We start from the raw sequence: 18143 nt of genomic DNA, 5'->3' as shown, positions 1-18143 counted from the left end.
TGAGAGGTGGCTGTGAGCCAGACTGTCTATTTATAACGATCTGTTCCCTACTCACCCCGCCTTGTCCCTTTTCCTGACTTATTTGGTATATTGCAGGCCTTAATACCTGCACAGTAGCTCCCACTCCATGTTCCCTGAGGCCAGGGCCACTCTCCAGAGCCTGATACTCTCTGGAGCGGGACAAGATGACACCTTGGGGGCTGCTGGGGCTCAGCACTGTATCCTCCTTTTGTCAGGAGCCTAAGACCAATGCAGTTCATATCTAGAAGGCTGGAGGATCACATGCCTCATCCACCAGGATACCGGGGCCTCTGCTGCCCACTGTGCCTTCTCTCAGGGCCCTGACTAGCAGCCATGAAGACCATCCCACTTCAGGGTCCTGCCGCTGCCTGTACCCACCCTCCCACAGCAGGTCTTGATTGTGCTGCTGGATCAGGGGGACCTGCACGTGCAGACTCCTAACATCAAAGAGAGGACAGTCTCTCAGACAGTCTAGTGACATACTTGTGGCCATTATGGCCTTTATCTGGGAGGGACACTGTTCTGGTCTCAGATGTACAGCATGTGATTGGCTGTGTGTCATGGGTTCTCCTTACATTGTTGGAAACTGCAGTCTTGACCCAAGCAGTTAAGAACAAGCCTTCTCGGATTTCTGAGTTCGAGGCCAGCCTGGTCTACAAAGTGAGTTCCAGGACAGCCAGGGCTACACAGAGAAACCCTGTCTCGAAAAAACAAAAAAACAAAAACAAAAACAAAAAAGAACAAGCCTTCTTCAGGAAGGGCAGCATTACTGCAGCTCTGGAAATGAGGCAGCAGTGGCTAGCTGAGGAAAGGAAAGCCTGGGACACTCACCCTATCAAAGCCAGTGTTTCTGCCACTGTCCTGGCAAGAGCCCTGTCTTTTCATCCTTGGCCTACAGCTTGGTGGAGCAGTTGAAATGTAGACACTGAATAGCTTATTATCTGGGCTCTGGGTAGAGCAAGGTCAGAGAGAGCATCAGGTGGTCTGTCCATTGGCTTCCCCAAGAAGGCTCACAAAAGATGCTCTTTCCTAATGCAGGACTTGTGTACAGTGGGACTTCAAGGTTTGACCACCCAAGCTTACTGGCTGAACATAACACAAAGTGCTGCTGGCTCACTGTGGACCTTTAGGAACAATGTATTGCTCACCCTTTCTGTGGTATCCTTAGCCACATAGATGCTGGGGCTTAGGGGCGGACTGGGTCATGTGGCTAGCTCTCACACCCATAACCTGATCTCTCTAGGTACGTACAGACGCTGAAGGACCACAGGCCCCGAGTGGTATGGGACAGCCAGGCTGCGGAGCATTTCTTTGAGTACAAGAAGTGAGTGACTTGTCGTTCACCAAATTATAGGCAGGAAGCCTTGTGGGGAGGACACTTAAGTGGGAGCAACAGGGGATGGGGAACAGTGAGGGGCCAGGACTGGACTTTAACCCCGGTGGAAGAAGAGTGTAGCCCTTGACCTAGCCAGAGCCAGAAGGCAGGGCTCATGGTCCCATTTCTCCTGCAGGAATCGAGGCGGGAGGCATGTTGTCTTCTACCCAACTCTGAAGGTATGTGCCATGTGCTTTGGCTGTCAACTATAATGCTGTGGTGGGAGTGAGTTTTGGCCAGATGACATCAGTGGTGTCAGTACTTGCCATCTGCATTTGAGGTCTGTCCTGTGGGCTTGATTCCAGGACACACACTGCCCCCATGTCTAGGGTAATTTGGGGTATATTGTGGGGGTAGTAAGGAAGTGGGTGGAGCATGTGCCTACACCTCTGTCTGCCCCCAGTCTCTGCAGGTGCGGCTGGAGCTAGCAAGGGAGCTGGGCATCGGGGTCTCCATCTGGGAGCTGGGCCAAGGCCTGGATTACTTCTATGACCTGCTGTAGGCTGGAAAGCAACCCCCAAGTGACTGGACTTTTCTAAGCCATGGAGTGACTGGTGAAATATAGGCCTCTTCTCTGTTTACCATGAGACAGCTGCTATGGGTCCACGCATGGGTGTTTCCTAGTTCAGGATTTGAATTGGGATCCTTTCTCCTTACTTCTCACTGCTGCCTGCCGTGGGCCAGGTGGACACAGCCCCCATCCCCTAGGACAGCCTGGCTCGGGCTCAGGCCTCAGTGCTTTGCAAGGCCTGTGTGGGATGTGGGTTTGGAAGATGTGAACCATCACAGACTCCTAGACAGCCCTTCTTAGCATCACCCTAAAGCCCGACAAAGGCAGCACAGAGGGCCCTGCCTTCATACTATGATCACCTGCCTACCACAGACAGGGGTATATATTCAAGGTACCTGATACTTGGATCAGGTTCTACACCTATCTCCACTGGGCTTGATGTGACCAGGTTGTGCGATCATGTTGGAAACTGGCCCAGAGAAGCTGGACTTACTTCTGTGAAACGCCATGAGCCATAGCCCTGACTGTCCACCAGATGACAGGATAGGATCAGCCCATGGGGCAGCAGAAGGACCTGTGGGCTGAGTGGGACAGGTATCATGAGATCAGAAGGGGTCTATCTGTCTTAGTAAACAGCAACAGGCTGGTCCAGTATGGGGGAGATGTCCAAGACTTCTAAGGCACCAACAGGTGAATGGCTGACCTACTTATTTCTTCACTCCTTCATTCCAACTGTCCTCATCTCCCGTTGGATATGATCTCGAGGTAGTGATTTCTGGTGCTACAGGCCATTGGGTGGAGCTTTCTAATCCATTAGTCAGGCCTGAGCCACAGAGATCATAAACCCTAACTAGGATCCTACCCTGTGAGTTTCTGAGACTTGTAGCTCAAGATCCTCAGTGTTAGGAACAGGGAGGATGCTAAAACAGCAGGGCCAGGCCTGACTCATAAAAGGCTGAACCTCTCCCACTTTGGAGTGGGTAGTCCTACCTAGGTCAGTTGAACCACCTATTGACCTTAACCTACTGGAATAGAGGTGTCCCTGAACATTCATTCACTGAGGTCAGTGTGGCCAGGGCTGAGACCCTGGGGTGCTAGGTCAGGGGATTCCTGAGATGGATAGACTCTGCCAACTATCTGATACCTGTAAAGGCCTTGGGGGCTACACTGACCCCACTGACTTTGAGAAGACACAGCTCTACAGACCCCAGTTAAGGGGTATAGCCATGCCAGGACAAGAAGGCCAGTGTAAGGGACAGAGGCATCTTGACCTCCCATTCTATAAGAAGTGGTCATCAGTGAGCTCGTGTGCTATGTGTGGTATGAGGTGGTAGATGCTGGAACACTGGCTGGCACCTTGGGGCCATGAGCCTGCTCCCACACTGGCTGCTCAGTGACAGCTGAGTCCTTCTAGCCTTGACTGAGGGTTTAGTGGGTGGGAGTATTCTCCGAATATAAGAAGTGAGTGACATGGAACTCTCCTAGTTGTGGGGAGAACTGGTGAAGCGGGCTGGGGAACAGCCTTCTGCAAGCAGATGGAGTGATCAAGGTGGCATGGGGACCAGCAGAATAGGGCAAAGTGCCACAGTCAAGGGTCCTGCTGGAGGGTCAAATGATGGAAGTAGATGGGAACTTGGCTGAGTTCTCTGGGGCCACAGAAAAGTGAGCAGCCAGCTCAGCCTCTTGGTTTTCTTTCCCTCATTGGTGCTGGAGATGACCCCAAGAGCCATGCAGGGACATCCCCACTGCAGTAACCTTTAGGTTCTGGGTTTGAGTCAGCAAAGCTGAGGTATGCAGAGATGTGTCCAAGAGCTGTCAGACTGGGAGATAGAAATTCAGTCAGTGAGTGGCAGGGTAGTCGGTGGCTATGGTGAGCTGGTGACCATGAGCCATACATGACAGCTGCTTAGCTTGGGGAGGAGAGGGGAGAAAGGGCATCCTGGGACTTGAGTGGAGCTCAGAAGGGCCAAGGCTTTGAGGGTCAGCACCCCACTGTACTTTGAGTACAACTTCTCAGTTTGGCCATCTGTAAGTAACAGGGCTTTTTGCTAATTAGCAGTTTGCCTGGAGCAGCTGACTCCACAGTTAACTCAGGGTCCTATGGCTTCTAACTAGAGGGACGACAGTGGGCCACAAGGACTCAGCCCAGAGCCAGAGATATCTGGCTCTACAGATAACTGGGTCGCACTCAGGTGTGTGAGTCATAAGGGTGACTCCTAATAAGAACTGTGCCCAGAGTAGACTCCTCACACAGCAGGGTGTGGAGACTGAGAGCCAGATAGCTCCTGAGGGTCCTGGGAGCTCATCTGAGCCCAAACCCCCAGAATATCATCCGTAAGTCAAAGGTTCTCACCTACAGCTCTTCTTTATCCCCTAGTTAAGAAGACACACTGCCTTTGATGTCTTGATGGTGGCTTGATGCTCTATGACTCTAACTCTGGCCAGTGGCTAGGGCTCTGTGTCTCCTAGTGTTGCAGTTTGCAGTCTGTCCAGACTAATCCAGGGGCAGAGGTACTAGGACAGATACAAGAGTGAGGTAGCCCAGGAGAAACAGGAGTGAACAGAGGCCACCCCTTCCCCCAACTGAAAGAGGTTAGCAGTGCTCCCCTGAGCTCTGGGCCCTGCTGACCCTTGGGAAATGAAAGAACTTCCTCAGTTGAAGGCTGTGGCTGTACAACCTTTGTGTGTCCAGCAAGACCCAGAGTCTGCTCACACACTTTATTAAGATGCATCTGGAACCACGACACTGTCATGGAATGTGGATCATGGGACCTGGCCCTGCCTGGAGCACCAAGATCATCATGGGCCTTGAGCAGACTGGGCCTGCCCCCAACCTGGCAACATTGCAAGGCTGGGGACCCCATCCTTTGTGAACACTGGAAGGTATATATGGATATAAAAAGTGTCAAAGTTCCCTGGGCCCTTAGCCCTGGGTGCCATTTGGCACCAACTCTATAGTCTGGTGTCTCTGCTGCCACCCAAGCAGAGTCCCCTCAGGTGCAGGGATGGATCCTGGGTGCTCTGGCCTCCAGCTCTTCCCCCTGCACTCAGCAGAGCACCAGTCCTGCATGGGAAGCGGGTTTGGCCAGCTTCCTTCCCGTGGGCGGGTCCTTTGGCAGAGAAGCAGAGGCTGTGAGACCTATGCACAGTAGGTGTCCGCCTTTACCACCTGGCAGTACATGGTCATAGCGAAGGTGAGGCCCAGAATCTGTGGAGACAAGAGGTCACAGGCCTTTGCCCATCGGCAGAAGAGCTGGTCTTCTATGCTCAGTGCTGACTATGCTCAGAATGGGCTTCCTGGGGCACCCTGGTATTATCCCACTCTTGCAAGTCATCCCCAGGGTAAGTTGCATTCTGTGCATGAGGTCACACCCCTCTCTCTGCGCACCTGGTCAGAGCCCTGCTGCCTATCCTACTGTACCTCCTTGCCCTAGCTGAGGCCAACTGATATCTGTTTGCCTGATGGATTGCAAGTCTGTTCCACTTAGGCTGGAGCACCACACCGCCAATCCTCAGCAATTCCATCGATGGCTATAAACCTAAGAGGGAGGAGCAGGGCCTGAGGCAGCAAGGTTTCAAATGCCACTCTCATTCTGCACTGGGAAGTCCTGTCACTACCAACCAATATGGCTGCCTGGCTGTGTTGTCCCACTAGGTGACAATAGGCTCTGCACAGGGAGTACTGCACAGGGCAATACTTGGTCCTCAAGATACCAAAGGTTACCTCCCCTAGTGAACTTCCTCTGTCTGAGACACTGGCTTCTTGCTATCTGCCAACCCAGGTAACAGGCTCATGAGCAAGTCCTCGGCCATTGTGGTCAGGAGTCCCAGGCACTGCCCTGCTCAGCTCACCTGCACCAGTGCCGTGCACAGTCCAAAGATGCCCACAGCTAGCAGGTTCTCCTGGAGCCAGGCCTTCACTGTCTCATAACAGGGCTGCAAGAGAGCCAGGATCAGCTGGGGGGACCCCACCCCTGCGGCCACCCACCAGAGGAGGGAAAAGCTCTTACCGACTTCCACCAGGTACCAGGTTCATGTAACCCACAGCTGTCACTGAACTCCAGACAGCAGGAGTCGGGCACACGAGTGGCATTGTATACCTCAAACCAGTCAGTGTAATTGGAGACGCCACAGCATCGGAACTAGAAGCAGGGAGAAAGCCAAGGCCTGGGTGGAGGGGTAGCCACCCACCCACCCTGCCAGCCTGTCCGTCCCGCCATACCAAGAAGGCTGCCCAAGCCTCACATCAGTCTGGATGATGCTCCAGGCATTGGTGAGGCCCACGTTGCCCTGTGTGCCATACAGATGCAGGCCCTTCTTCAGGTCTTGTTGGGCATAACTGTCAATCTGTTAACAGACCACCAGTGAATACCCTCCACACCAGTCCAAGACAGGACAGTATCCCTCATCAATACCCCATTCCCCTATTCCCCCTCTACCCGAACCTCTTGCTTGTTTCCTGAGATTACCCATTACCCTACCACCCTATCACACTCAGGACACAGCCCAGGCTCATGTCCTCCCAGAAGCTTCAGGGACCCCCCTGGTGCAAGCCTTTGTTTACATCTCATCTCTATAGGCGCCCCCTGTTGGCTAGGGGAAGACTTCAGTCTACTTGGTAGTATAGTCTGCTCTACAGCTGAGGGTATGGGCGCCATTCCTAGCTCTCAGTAAAGGAACTAGGGCACTGAAGGGTAGCTCCAGCTGTACAGGGAGGAGGCCCTATGGGGAAGGTGGGCACACAGGATCTGGGAACATAGCACTAGCTTTAACTCAAGATCCTAAAATTTGTCAGTAAACTCAACTGTGTGACCAGGCAGATAGGTCTGGGAAATGGCATGTGACACACAGTAAGCAGCAGTGTGGGGTTGTTGGGACAGTGTACACTTAGCAACCTGTATTCAGTAGAGGGCCTTGGCCATGTATCATAGGAATTAGAGTGCTGCTGTCCCACCCATACAACCAGAGCCACAACACAGATCCCTGGGGCTCTGGCCCTTTCTGCACTGAGTCTCCCAGGACCCCATGCAGTTTCCATTTGCAGCAACATACCTTGTCACTGTAGGCAAAGAAGAGCACAGCAATGATGGCTTCCAGCAGGAACACTAGCAGCAGCAGCACAAAGAACTGTGGAGAACATGTCCCTTACTCACAGCCCTGCTGCTGGAGAGCCCCAGAACTCCTACCACACCATGAACTCAAGAGCCCGGCCAGACCGTCCCAGAGCCTAAATGGACTGCTAGCCAGGATTTTACCCCTATGCCTGATTTAAAAATCCCCATGTGTGTGTATGCCCCTGTTCCCCAGGCTCCTGGCCTGACATCTCTATTTGTGACTCTCCTCACACTCCCCAACCCCCATACTGGGATATATGTTAGGCAAATACTCTACAGGCCTAAAAGTACTAAGAGAAGGGATCAGTTTGTCTCTACAAGGGATTGAGCCCTGAGCAAACTCCTATCCCAGGAAGAGGAAAGGAACCATCCAAAACCTCTCGGTGTGGAGCTTCAGTCCACCTGCCATGCAGCTTCAGGCCTCTGCCAGGCACATCAATTTGTAAGATCCTCCAGGACTTCTTTCCTAATTACCTGTGATTAACTTTATAAACTGTGGAGGAGGAAATAGCTTCCTTCCCATAAATATATTCCCAAGGCCAATGGTGCGACGAGATTCCCACAGAGGGTGGGGCCAGGGACAGGTCCAGGACAAGGAGCTGGGGTAGAGCCACCACAAGGAGAGTATCAGCAGTTTGGTAAAGGACACTGGTGGGTATGCCTAAGTTCTTGGGTCTGTGTCCTGCCAAGAGAAGTCCCTCCAAGCTCTGGTGTGCTTTTTTTGTATGTGTGGTGCGAGACTTAAACCCAGAGCGTCATGCATATCAGACAAGCATTCTTCTAGATCGGTATCCCCAGTGCCCTCCCCATTTTAAACTTTATTTTGAGATGGGGATCTCTTGTACTCCAGACCCAGCAACCCCTCCAGCCCCACCTGGCCTGGAAGACCCCACAGAGCCCTGTGCTAGACAGGCCTCAGAGGTAGAGCTGAGATAGAGGTAGGGATAGAGAGCCTCAGAAGGGCCCGACAAACTCACAGTGAGCAGTAGGCACTTGTTCTCCTTGAGGGCCCCAATGCAGCCCACGAAGCCGATGGCCATGACGAAGGTCCCAGTGACGATGAGTAGGTTGGCAGCCGACAAGGATGGAAATGAGGATGATAGGGTGGCAAAGTTTCCCTGTGTGGCAGCCAACCAGATGCCAACACCCAGGACACCACAGCCACCCAGCTAGGACCATGGCATTGGGGAAAGAGAGAGAGACAGGGTGAGGTTGACTGGCAGGGCTCCTGACCCCTAGGGCAAGGCTCTACCCACAAGCTCAGGCCAACATCGTCAGCCTGGGAACCACCAGAGACAGCTTAATTCCTGCAGCAGGGCACCACTCCTCAAGTCCTTCCCTTTGCCCCCTTTGACAGTGGCCTGGGACACTCTGTGCCTGAGCAGAAGGGTCTGAATCTCCTTCAGCCTTCCGATCCTGCACCTTCCTTCCCCACACCCTATGTAGGCCATGGCAATTGAGTGGCCTACCCACTGGTATGGCCCCTTTGCTTCTGGAATACCTGTAACCCTGAGCAGAGAAGTCCTGGCTTGGCACACGACTGCTCATAATCAAATTGCAGTAGCTCTGTGATATACCAACCAGAGGATCTCACTGGAGCACCTGCTACCGCCCAGCCTCGCCGAGCCTCCCCACACCTTCCCAAGCCTCCCTGAGTCTCATCACTTTTTTTTTCTTCATCTTTGGCTTTTTGAAACAGGGTTTTTCTGTGTAATCCTGACTGTCTTGGAACTTGCTGTGTAGATCAGGCTGGCTCACAGATCCAATTGCTTCTGCCTCCTGAGTGCTGGGATTAAAGGCGCATGCCACTACACCAGGCTCTCATCACTCCTTTTTATAAAAATCAAGCCGGGCGCTGGGCAGTAGTGGCACACACCTTTAATCCCAGCACTTGGGAGGCAGAGGCAGGAGGATTTCTGAGTTCGAGGCCAGCCTGGTCTACAGAGTGAGTTCCAGGACAGCCAGGGCTATACAGAGTAACCCTGTCTTGGGAAAAAAAAAAAAAAATTAAGGGGCTGGAGCAGTTAAGAGCAGCACTGACTGCTCTTCCAAAGGTCCTGAGTTCAAATCCCAGCAGCCACATTGTGGCTCACAACCATCCGTAATGAGATCTGACGCCCTCTTCTGGAGTGTCTGAAGACAGCTATAGTGTACTTACATATAATAAATAAATAAATTAATTTTAAAAAATCAAAATAAGAGGAAGCAGTGAGGGCTGGTGAGATGGCTCAGCGGGTAAGAGCACCGACTGCTCTTCCAAAGGTCCCGAGTTCAAATCCCAGCAACCATATGGTGGCTCACAGCCATCCGTAAAAAGATCTGATGCCCTCTTCTGGAGTGTCTGAAGTCAGCTACAGTGTACTTATATATAATAAATAAATAAATCTTTNAAAAAAAAAAAAAAGGTATATAAAAGAAAAAAAAAGAGGAAGCAGTGAAGGAAAGCATGTGGTGGCTGACTTAAGAGTGGATTCATCGGGCTGGAGAGATGGCTCAGTGGTTAAGAGCACTTGACTGTTCTTCCAAAGGTCCTGAGTTCAAATCCCAGCAACCACATGGTGGCTCACAACCATCCGTAACGAGATCTGACTCCCTCTTCTGGTGTAATAATATAATAAATAAATAAACAAATCTTAAAAAAAAAAAAAAAGAGTGGATTCATCATGGCATGGTGACAGGGACATCTAGTCTGTCCAGGGTACAGGGCAGGGTACAGGGCTGCCATGGGAGGGGAAACTATGGCCTCATCCTCATATGATTCCTTGGGCTCTGTCAAATGAAGAGGAAGGAAGATGTATTCCAGGAGGCTAGTGATGGACCGGTACTTAGACTCTAGGAAAAGGCCTGACAGACCAACAGAGAGCTGGACAGGGCATGACAGAGGAGCCCCTGATGTAGGCTCTGACCTAAGGGTTTAAGTTCCAGGAGAGACATTACTGTAGAGTCATCAAGAAGCAAGGAAACTGGAAATGCTGCCCATTCAGGATGCTCTGGAGCTTGGAGAAGGTTCAGGGAACCTGCCAGGAAAAGGTGTGCATGTGCCCTGGCTGATTTATACTTAGAGACCCACCCTCAGAGCCACAAGGTAGCTCCGGTGAGCCAAGCCACAGAGATGTATCCTTTACAGTGGAGGGAGCCCTGCAGGGCTGTAGTGCTGAGAGGTAGTGCTGTCTGTGGTGTTGACCAAGTAAGACAGTTGAATGGGATGGGTACCCCCATTCAGCCTGAGGAGAGAAATCCCCCCTCATGGACACTTCTCCCATGGCAAGCAGGGCCTCCCCTGTCTTCATGTGCTATTCCCATGGTTTCCAGGCATCCCAAGCATGAGGTCTTCCAGGAGGCAGTAAGGTGACTCACAGGCTATGGAGGGGCCTTCATGGCCCTCACACTGCTAGACAGAAGTAATACCCTGCTTGATACCTTGGACTAGATCAGAAGTACCAAGACTGAAGTGAGGACTCCCCACCCTGGCTCCACACTGCACCTGCTCTGGAAGAGCTGAAATTCAAAAGCGGCAAGAAGCCTCAGAAGACACCAACCCACAGGGCTGACCTCAGGCATAATACTCCCCAGGGGAGCCATGACCCCCCAAATGAGTCCCATCTGCAAGGGTCATATCAAAGCTAAACACCCATGCTTATGATAGCAGGTCCTAAAACGGGGGAGGGGAGATGCTAATACAGTAATGATAAACGTTACTAAGACCCAAGCTGTCTATACCATCCGCCTCTGCCTTCCAAGGACAGCAGACGGCTCATGTCAGCAAGAAAATGAGCTGTTGGAGCGCCCCTGGCCCCATGGGACCCTGAAGGGCATGGAGAGGACACTGCTATGCAAAGCAGCTGTCACCACTGGGGGTGGAGGGAGAAGCCCCATTCCAGGAAGGTGTAATCTCCAAGGCAAGACTAGCAGGAAGGTACCCCACACCCAGAAGAGAGCCAGTCTCCTTCACTGACACAGTGAGACAGCATGAAAGACATCCACTCACTTGCCACGTAGCCTGTCACCCTCACTGTGACAAAGATGAACACCAGCCCAGTTGCTCCCCTCTGCCATCCAGTGTTGTCACATGCATTGTCACAAATGAGCAGTTCACCCAGAGCCACCACCATCCTGTAGGGCCACCCCTCTCAGAAATGCCACAAGCATAGGTGCACTAATGTGAACTGTGCATGTGCTAAGCGCACTGTACCTGTAATTTGGAAAATGTTTCAGTGCATGAAGCTTTTTAAAACATTTTGGCAGGAAAATTACAGCTTCAAAGCGCAAGAGAAAATGGGCCCATTAGATTCAGAAGATGAGAAAGGCAGGACTCAGGGCTGAGCCCTGATGGCCTCCTCAATCAAAAGTGGGGATGGGACTGAGACCCCCACCCCCACCCCAGATCTACAGTGTTCCCCCAGAATCCTGAGCACCATCTCCTGAGACAGACCACCTTCCATTCCTGGCTCACTCCTCTGCAGCTGTGTCCCCAGGCTAGACAGAAGCCCTCCCTGGTCAGGGGCAGAGCCCACTCCCCACAGCAGTCTTTTCAAAAGCTAGAGTCCTGAGCAATAGATAGTAGCTGGGGACATCACTCAGGGGCAGCTCTGCCTGGACTGTCACCATTGCAGCTTCAGTACTTGCTTAATGCTGTCCCAAAAGAAGGTACCACTGGGCACAGGGATCTGCCCCCACATTGGCAACAAGTTGCAGGGCACATGCCTCACTGGGCTCTGGGTGTCTGTTGTCTCTGATGTGCTGAGATGGTATCTGATGGACAGGTGTTCTATTGTTAATCTCACGTTCAGTCAGGTGGATGAGGGGATTAGGAAATGGCAGAGGGCTCTATGTCCAACTCCTTGGAAGGACCAGGACACTCAGGGACAGGGAGATCTCTGCTTCCTGTAACAGCTTATATTTGTGATAGGGGTGGCAGAGAAGTGCCCAATGCAGGAAGCCATGGTCTTGATTGTTCTTTGGGATGTTGGTGGCTCTGGCAATGTCCCGTGTTGGAAACAATTTTTTTTAAAGTATTTGGAGACTGGCTTCCCTTACTTATGGTGACCTAACTTATGATGACTTAACCCTGCTGTTTCCACCTTTCAAATCCCAGGAATACTGGTTTATATGGTACTGGAATGCATCGGGTTTATATGGTACTGAGTATCTAACCCAGTCATGCTTGGCAAACACTCTACTAACTCAGCCACATCCCCAGGCATATATTCAATTTTAAGCACACAAACTCACCCCACTGGGATAACCAACATCCTAGCCAAGATAGGGAAGGTTCCTGCCAGCCTGGCAGGAGACAGGCTTCTTGACATACCCTTGGCTTATACAGGGGCCCCAGCCCATCCACCTCCACCAAAGATGTGGCTAGTTGCCCGGCCATCTGCTACATTGAGCTGTGTATGGCTGGAGGGTGGTGGGCAGAGGCCTGCTGGCACCCAGCTCTGTGGACCTGGACAGGCACATTTGGTGGGCACCCAGTACCATATGGTACTCAGCCTGAGACTGATCCAAGGGGCTAGAGGCTAAGGCACCTGCTGTGCACAGGTTTGAGTTGTGCCTGGGTAACAGCTCATGGCCTTAGTCCCCTCCCTGAAGGAAAGACAATTGAAGCCTGACCCCTGTATCTCCCCTGACTCAGAACCTCTGCTCAGTTGGTCATCCATCTGGGGTCATCACAGGCCACCTGGGTGGGAGCTGAGGGACCCTGACCCACAAACCTTTGGATCACCTTGATGACCCAGTATGGTCAAGATGGAGAATCAGAGACCTTAAGAATACAGGATTTTCTCAGGTCACACAGTATCTGAATAGCAGGCATGCTTCCAACCTCCATCCTGTCCACCCAGACACTGACCATTCGGGGAACAGCTGTACCTTTGCTAGACTGAGGAATGGGGAGGGACACCTGCCTGGAAACATTAGAGGAAGGGCCTCAGATTGGTCAGTACATATATGGGAAGAGCCAACCACATGGCTCGGGCCTGACTGGCATCTCTAGAACCCGGACACCGAAGAGGCATGGGAAGGTCCTCACCCTGCTCCATGTGATCAGCCCTACTTACACTAACCCTTACACCACAGTAGCTGCCCAGGAAGGTCGATGCTCGAGAGCCCGGGGCAGGGGAGGGGAAGGCAAAGGAGAGAGGAGGCAGGAAGAACCAGGCTTCACCGACTCCCCTTGATCCCAGGAGACCTCAACTTCCATTACAGGAAGAGCTTTGCTGGCAGAGGCCCAGCTGACAGTGCAGCCTCAGAGGCCTGAGACAGGGGTCCCAGGGGCTGCTCAGCCCCCACTCCTTTACTGCCGGTGGCCAGCACCCAACACCACCTACCCACTTAACTGTGTTCAGGAGCTGTGTACTCAGGCCACTTCCCTGAGGCACTCACTCCTGGCTAACCAGCTAGTCCTTACTTTGTGCACATCCCAAAGGCAGCTTGAGCAACTGCCCAGTAGAGTCGGGCATCACTGTTGGCTGAAGGAGGGCAAGGGCTCATTGGGTCCCCACACACCCAGGTCTAGGAGTCAGTTCAGCTTTGACTCCAGCTGCCTGGTTAACTCCAATAGAGTGATTGAGGCAAGACACACGGCAGAGGCGAGGGTCCTGTCTGCTAACCTTGCATTATAAGTGCCAAATGGGGATCAAAGCCTCTCCTACAAGAGTCTAGCAAAGGAGTCAGAGTCTTGGGTGGGTTATGCTGTGGCCCTCCCACTACAGCCTGTCACCAGCAGGGGGGGGGGGAGTTTGGTTCACAGATGCCAGGGACAAGGTGGACTGACATCATACTGACCAGGCCAGATGGATGGACTCTCACACTTGCTAGCCCACATGGACTCTGCCAAGTGCAGCACAGGTACTTCACAGCACCCTTTGCTTGGTTGCCTCTAACCCCTCACTGGGAATCAAGCTGGAGGGAGAAGCCACGATGATGCTGAGGCATGAGCCCGTTTGCAAGGCTGGAGATGTGTGTGGATAACAGAAGGATACTGGGTTTTTTCAGCACAGGAGAACCATGGGATACTGATTGTTTATTTCTCGGGTAGAGGATGTTACCCAGTGGTCGGTCCGCTGTAGCCAGTGGCCCCCTCTCCCTGTGACCAGGTGTTCCAATCAGGAAGAGAGTAATAACTACAACAACCTCAGCCTCCCCCAACCAAACACTACCTAGCAGCTGCCCAGCCCCTACACTCCTACCTCCTAACCCCCTTCTGCCACCCACACTGCCTGCTACCATCAGACTGACCTACAGCTGTCAGGTCTGGACAGTGTTATACTTGTCCACCTGTCACATTGTCTTGGCCTTTTCTACCACCCTGCCAGTCAGTTGTTTCTGACCACACACTAGTGCCCACTGAAGTCCAGTAAACAGAAGTATCTACCTCACATGGGCTGGCTACAGCTTCAGCCCACACCTATCTCTGATGCCCACCTGGTAAGTGAGTACTCCCAGGCCTGGGTCCACCCCTCTTAGAAACCTCAGGCAGAGAGCTCTTGATGGGGGTAGGGAGGAGATGGGACACTAGGGCAGCAGCCTCCCTGGACTACTGCCCTCAGGCAGCCCAGAGACCCAGCAAATCCCAGCTCCTGCCCTGGGCCAGGGCTATAAGAAAAGAGAAGTCATGGGCTGGTGAGATGGCTCAGTGGGTAAGAGCACCCGACTGCTCTTCCGAAGGTCCAGAGTTCAAATCCCAGCAACCACATGGTGGCTCACAACCATCCGTAACAAGATCTGACACCCTCTTCTGGGGTGTCTGAAGACAGCTACAGTGTACTTACATATAATAAATAAATCTTTAAAAAAAAAAGAAAAGTCAGAAAAGTGCACCTAGGTTTCTGCACATTTGACTTGAACTGAACTGCATGCAAATGTGCTGCAAGTAGGGATCCCAGTGATGCCCCTCATCCTCACTCCCAAGCTGCACTCTCTCATTCCCAACCACACCCCTCATCCTCAGTCGCACACACCCACTCCCAGAAAGTTGGCTCAGGAACCAAGGCAGAGTATGGAATGACCTTGGACACCATTCTCCAAGTATTCCAGCTAGTAAGTGAAGGTCCAGGCCATGCCCAGGTAATAAAGGGTCACCTCTAATCAAATCTAGCACGCTCCACTCGGGCTCCAGACTCAGCCAAGCCCCCAACACCAGGTGGTAATCAAATGTGATCCTTTCCCCATTCCACGGGGGTGAGAGTGTGCAAAGGCTCCTCCATCCACACGGGAGGGAACCATCTTCTGCTCTATCATCATGCAAACCCCAACTGAACATTACCCCATGCAAAAGTTAGAGGCTCTGCTGAGGTGGCAGGGAGCCAGGTGCCACCCATGTCCATGGAAAGAGTCCCTGACCAGTGTCTGGTATACTTCCCTAGGCCCTGATAGGTCAAGCAATGCACATACCCTTGGTCTTCTGGGTCCTGAGGGACCAGGATCTTATAAGTCAATCTCCCAGAGGGGCAAAGTGTGAAGGGGGTGAGGCAAGGACGTAGGCTGAAGAGGGAGGGCAGAGAGGAGGCTGAAGGAGGCACCCGTGGCTCGGTGCACAGAGACGTTGCCTGGAGCCCAGGAGTGGCAAGGCTTGGTACTGCCCGGTCCTGTAAGCACGTGCGCACACACCCTGTCTCCACAACGGAGAAGAGAGGAGAGGAGAGAGCTCCTGGAAGTCAGTAGGAGAGCAGCGAACCCCGGTCCTTCAGGCCCCCACACTCACCCAGAAGAGCAGGTTGAAGGCGAACATGAGGTACTTGACGCCCTGGAGGCAGCCGCGCGCCATGCTGCAGCGCTTCAGCTCTAGAAGGAAGATGAAGGAGAGGTCTAGGTAGAAGACCACATACTTGTTGCCCTTGGGCGTTGTATAGCGCGCCTGGGCTGCCTTGGGGCCCGGGTTCGAGTGCAGGCCGAAGAAGCCGCTGCCCGCATCCCCGGCGTCCCCGGCGCCCGCGCGTCCATACAGGCTGCTGCAGCGCCGAAAGGGGCCGCCGCGCGCAAAGCCCGGCTCCTTGCTCTCTGGAGAAGGGCTGCGCCGGTACGTGGATTCGTCCGTGCTGGAGCGGCGCATCGCGGTGGGGAGGCTGGGCCCCCGCCGCCACGCTCACTGGCTACAGTCGTTGTCAGCGCTCTGCGCCCGTGGCTCCCGGACGCCCCATCCGCACCACGCCGGCGAGCTCCCGCACCTCCCCGGCCCCGCGGTAGCAGCGAGCGGGCTCCCACCCCGCGGCCAGACACCTGCGGGCCGGCCCGCTGCGCCCCGCGAGCGCCCGGCCAATCCAGCGCGGCCCCGCCCCTCGAGGACCCCGCCCCACCGGCCAATCGCAGCGACCCCGAGCCCCCACCTCCCCGTTACCCTCCCGGGGTCTCCCAAGAAGATGCAGCTGAAGGACAGGGGAAGCTTTTTATGGGACTGGGCCGGGAATGACACCGCAGCAGATCTCGACCCCAAACCTGCACCCCAGACTACACCCAACAGGCCCGCTGCCCGTTCGGCAGCAAATCTCCAAGCACATCAATGATGTGCAAAGCCCCGAGGAAATGAAGACGTGACCCAATTGCTGTTGGTGGCAACTTGAGCGACTTTGGCTTTCAAGCGCCTTAGGGAGCCCGCGGTGCCTGGGAGGGTGAGGTGTCCACGAGGTTTTCTAACTTAAAAAAAAAAAGAGAGAATTCCAAAGTAGCAGCCAGAACCCCAGATGGCCCCCTGCTGGTCCAGAGAGCTCACGGAATCAGCTTAGCCTCTGGTCCTGTCCATTCTCCTAGGGGTGGTGGGAGCAAGGCCAGATTCTATCACGGTCACGGGCCATTTTGAGAGTCCCACTGGCGCCATTCTGCAACTCTCTATAACTGCAGAACCGGGGACCTGTAATTTCACTTTGACCAGCTCAGGAAGAATCAGCCTATGACTAATGAACACCATCTCATCCCAGGCAGACAAGCACATGGTAAATGGCACCTTGCAGATGTGCCCAGATACACAGTAACCCATCGATCGAAGATGAGATGATAGCCTCTTGCTGGGCCCCATCCCTCAATCTCTGAGCCCCAACCTATCAAAGGATGCAAAGTGTGGGCCAGGTACTAACATGAGGTCGAGGTTGCCCATCTGATCTGCAGCCTAGATGACAGGAGGGAAGGCAGAACAAGGAAAACCTTTTGCTGGAGGTCCAGAGTGGGGCAGCAGAGGAAGTAGAGAATAATAAAAGAAAAACGGAGGATGTCCATGGGTATAGCGCTGAGCTGCTCTTAAAGGGGCTGCACCGTAATGGAAACTCAGATGCCTAGAGGGTTGCAGCTCCCAGCCCCGGCACCTATGCTCACTGCACCAGCCTACTGCTGCCTCCCAGAGGGCAGTATGGGGAACTGCAACCTCAGCTTAGGTCTCGGTCTTGGATGCATGCATCCAGAATGCAGGAAGCATGCCTGGAAGAGCCCGATCAGCCTGGGATTTATCACACACACACACACACACACACACACACACACACACACACACACACACACACCACCTTGCCATTTTCCTCAAGTTTTATTTGATGTGTCTGGACCCCCAAGAAAGGGACAGAGGTGACCACATCCATATCCCAGCAGAGACTACATTACAGACTGGATGTTTTACCTAGTGAGCAACTGGCAGCTGATAACTTCTAAAAAAAAAAAAAAACCCTTGTGATCCTTGGCCACTGGCCCTGCTCCCTCGGCCTGATTCAGCCAGATATACACCATTCAGGGCTGGAGTGAAAAGGTGCCTATAAGTGGTAGTATGCGTGTACAAGGCCATTACATACATTGTCTAGAGACCAGGAGAGGAGCCATCGGGTCCAGGAAAGATCCAGAACTGACCAGAAAAACTATACCCCTACCTTGGACCAAACATCACCCATACTGACAATCACCCCAATGGGGTTAGCTACCAAACCACTCCTCTGAAGGTGACCCTGAAGACCTGAGTTCCCAGTAGTACGTAAGTAAGTCTGCTGTCTACTTGATCATCTTATCCCCTAGACGTGGGGCTGGGGCTCAGGTTAAAATTCCCCATGATGAGCTGGGCGTGGTGGCGCACGCCTTTAATCCCAGCACTCGGGAGGCAGAGGCAGGCAGATTTCTGAGTTCGAGGCCAGCCTGGTCTACAAAGTGA

General features: G+C 53.2%; 2 protein-coding genes across 6 annotated transcripts in view; one reads left to right on the top strand and one right to left on the bottom strand.

Annotated features, from left to right (window-relative positions):
• The window catches only part of Chid1 (chitinase domain containing 1), a 40556-nt gene extending 35951 nt beyond the window's left edge, over window positions 1-4605 (top strand). Inside the window, exons 10-12 of one of the 2 annotated variants that reach the window (XM_029535068.1) lie at window positions 1265-1345; window positions 1533-1575; window positions 1800-4605. In XM_029535068.1, coding sequence (XP_029390928.1) covers window positions 1265-1345; window positions 1533-1575; window positions 1800-1898 — 223 coding nt within the window. In that variant the 3' untranslated portion in view covers window positions 1899-4605. The remainder of the gene's footprint in view (window positions 1-1264; window positions 1346-1532; window positions 1576-1799) is intronic. The other variant, XM_021190604.2, reaches the window with a different exon arrangement.
• Window positions 4574-18143, bottom strand: part of Tspan4 (tetraspanin 4) — a 21811-nt gene continuing 8241 nt past the window's right edge. The window contains exons 2-8 of one of the 4 annotated variants that reach the window (XM_021190645.1): window positions 15726-15805; window positions 7999-8190; window positions 6960-7034; window positions 6153-6254; window positions 5918-6049; window positions 5760-5843; window positions 4574-5115 (exon numbers count right to left, since the gene is read on the bottom strand). In XM_021190645.1, coding sequence (XP_021046304.1) covers window positions 5047-5115; window positions 5760-5843; window positions 5918-6049; window positions 6153-6254; window positions 6960-7034; window positions 7999-8190; window positions 15726-15788 — 717 coding nt within the window. In that variant the 5' untranslated portion in view covers window positions 15789-15805 and the 3' untranslated portion in view covers window positions 4574-5046. Of the gene's footprint in view, window positions 5116-5759; window positions 5844-5917; window positions 6050-6152; window positions 6255-6959; window positions 7035-7998; window positions 8191-15725; window positions 16212-18143 lie in introns of those variants that run through there. The other 3 variants (XM_021190654.1, XM_029535079.1, XM_021190635.2) reach the window with 3 other exon arrangements.

This window comes from Mus pahari, chromosome 1 (assembly GCF_900095145.1).
Source record: "Mus pahari chromosome 1, PAHARI_EIJ_v1.1, whole genome shotgun sequence".
Lineage (NCBI taxonomy): Eukaryota > Metazoa > Chordata > Mammalia > Rodentia > Muridae > Mus > Mus pahari.
The sequence above is the reverse complement of the archived record's forward strand: the minus strand, read 5'-3'. Positions and strand labels throughout refer to the sequence as shown.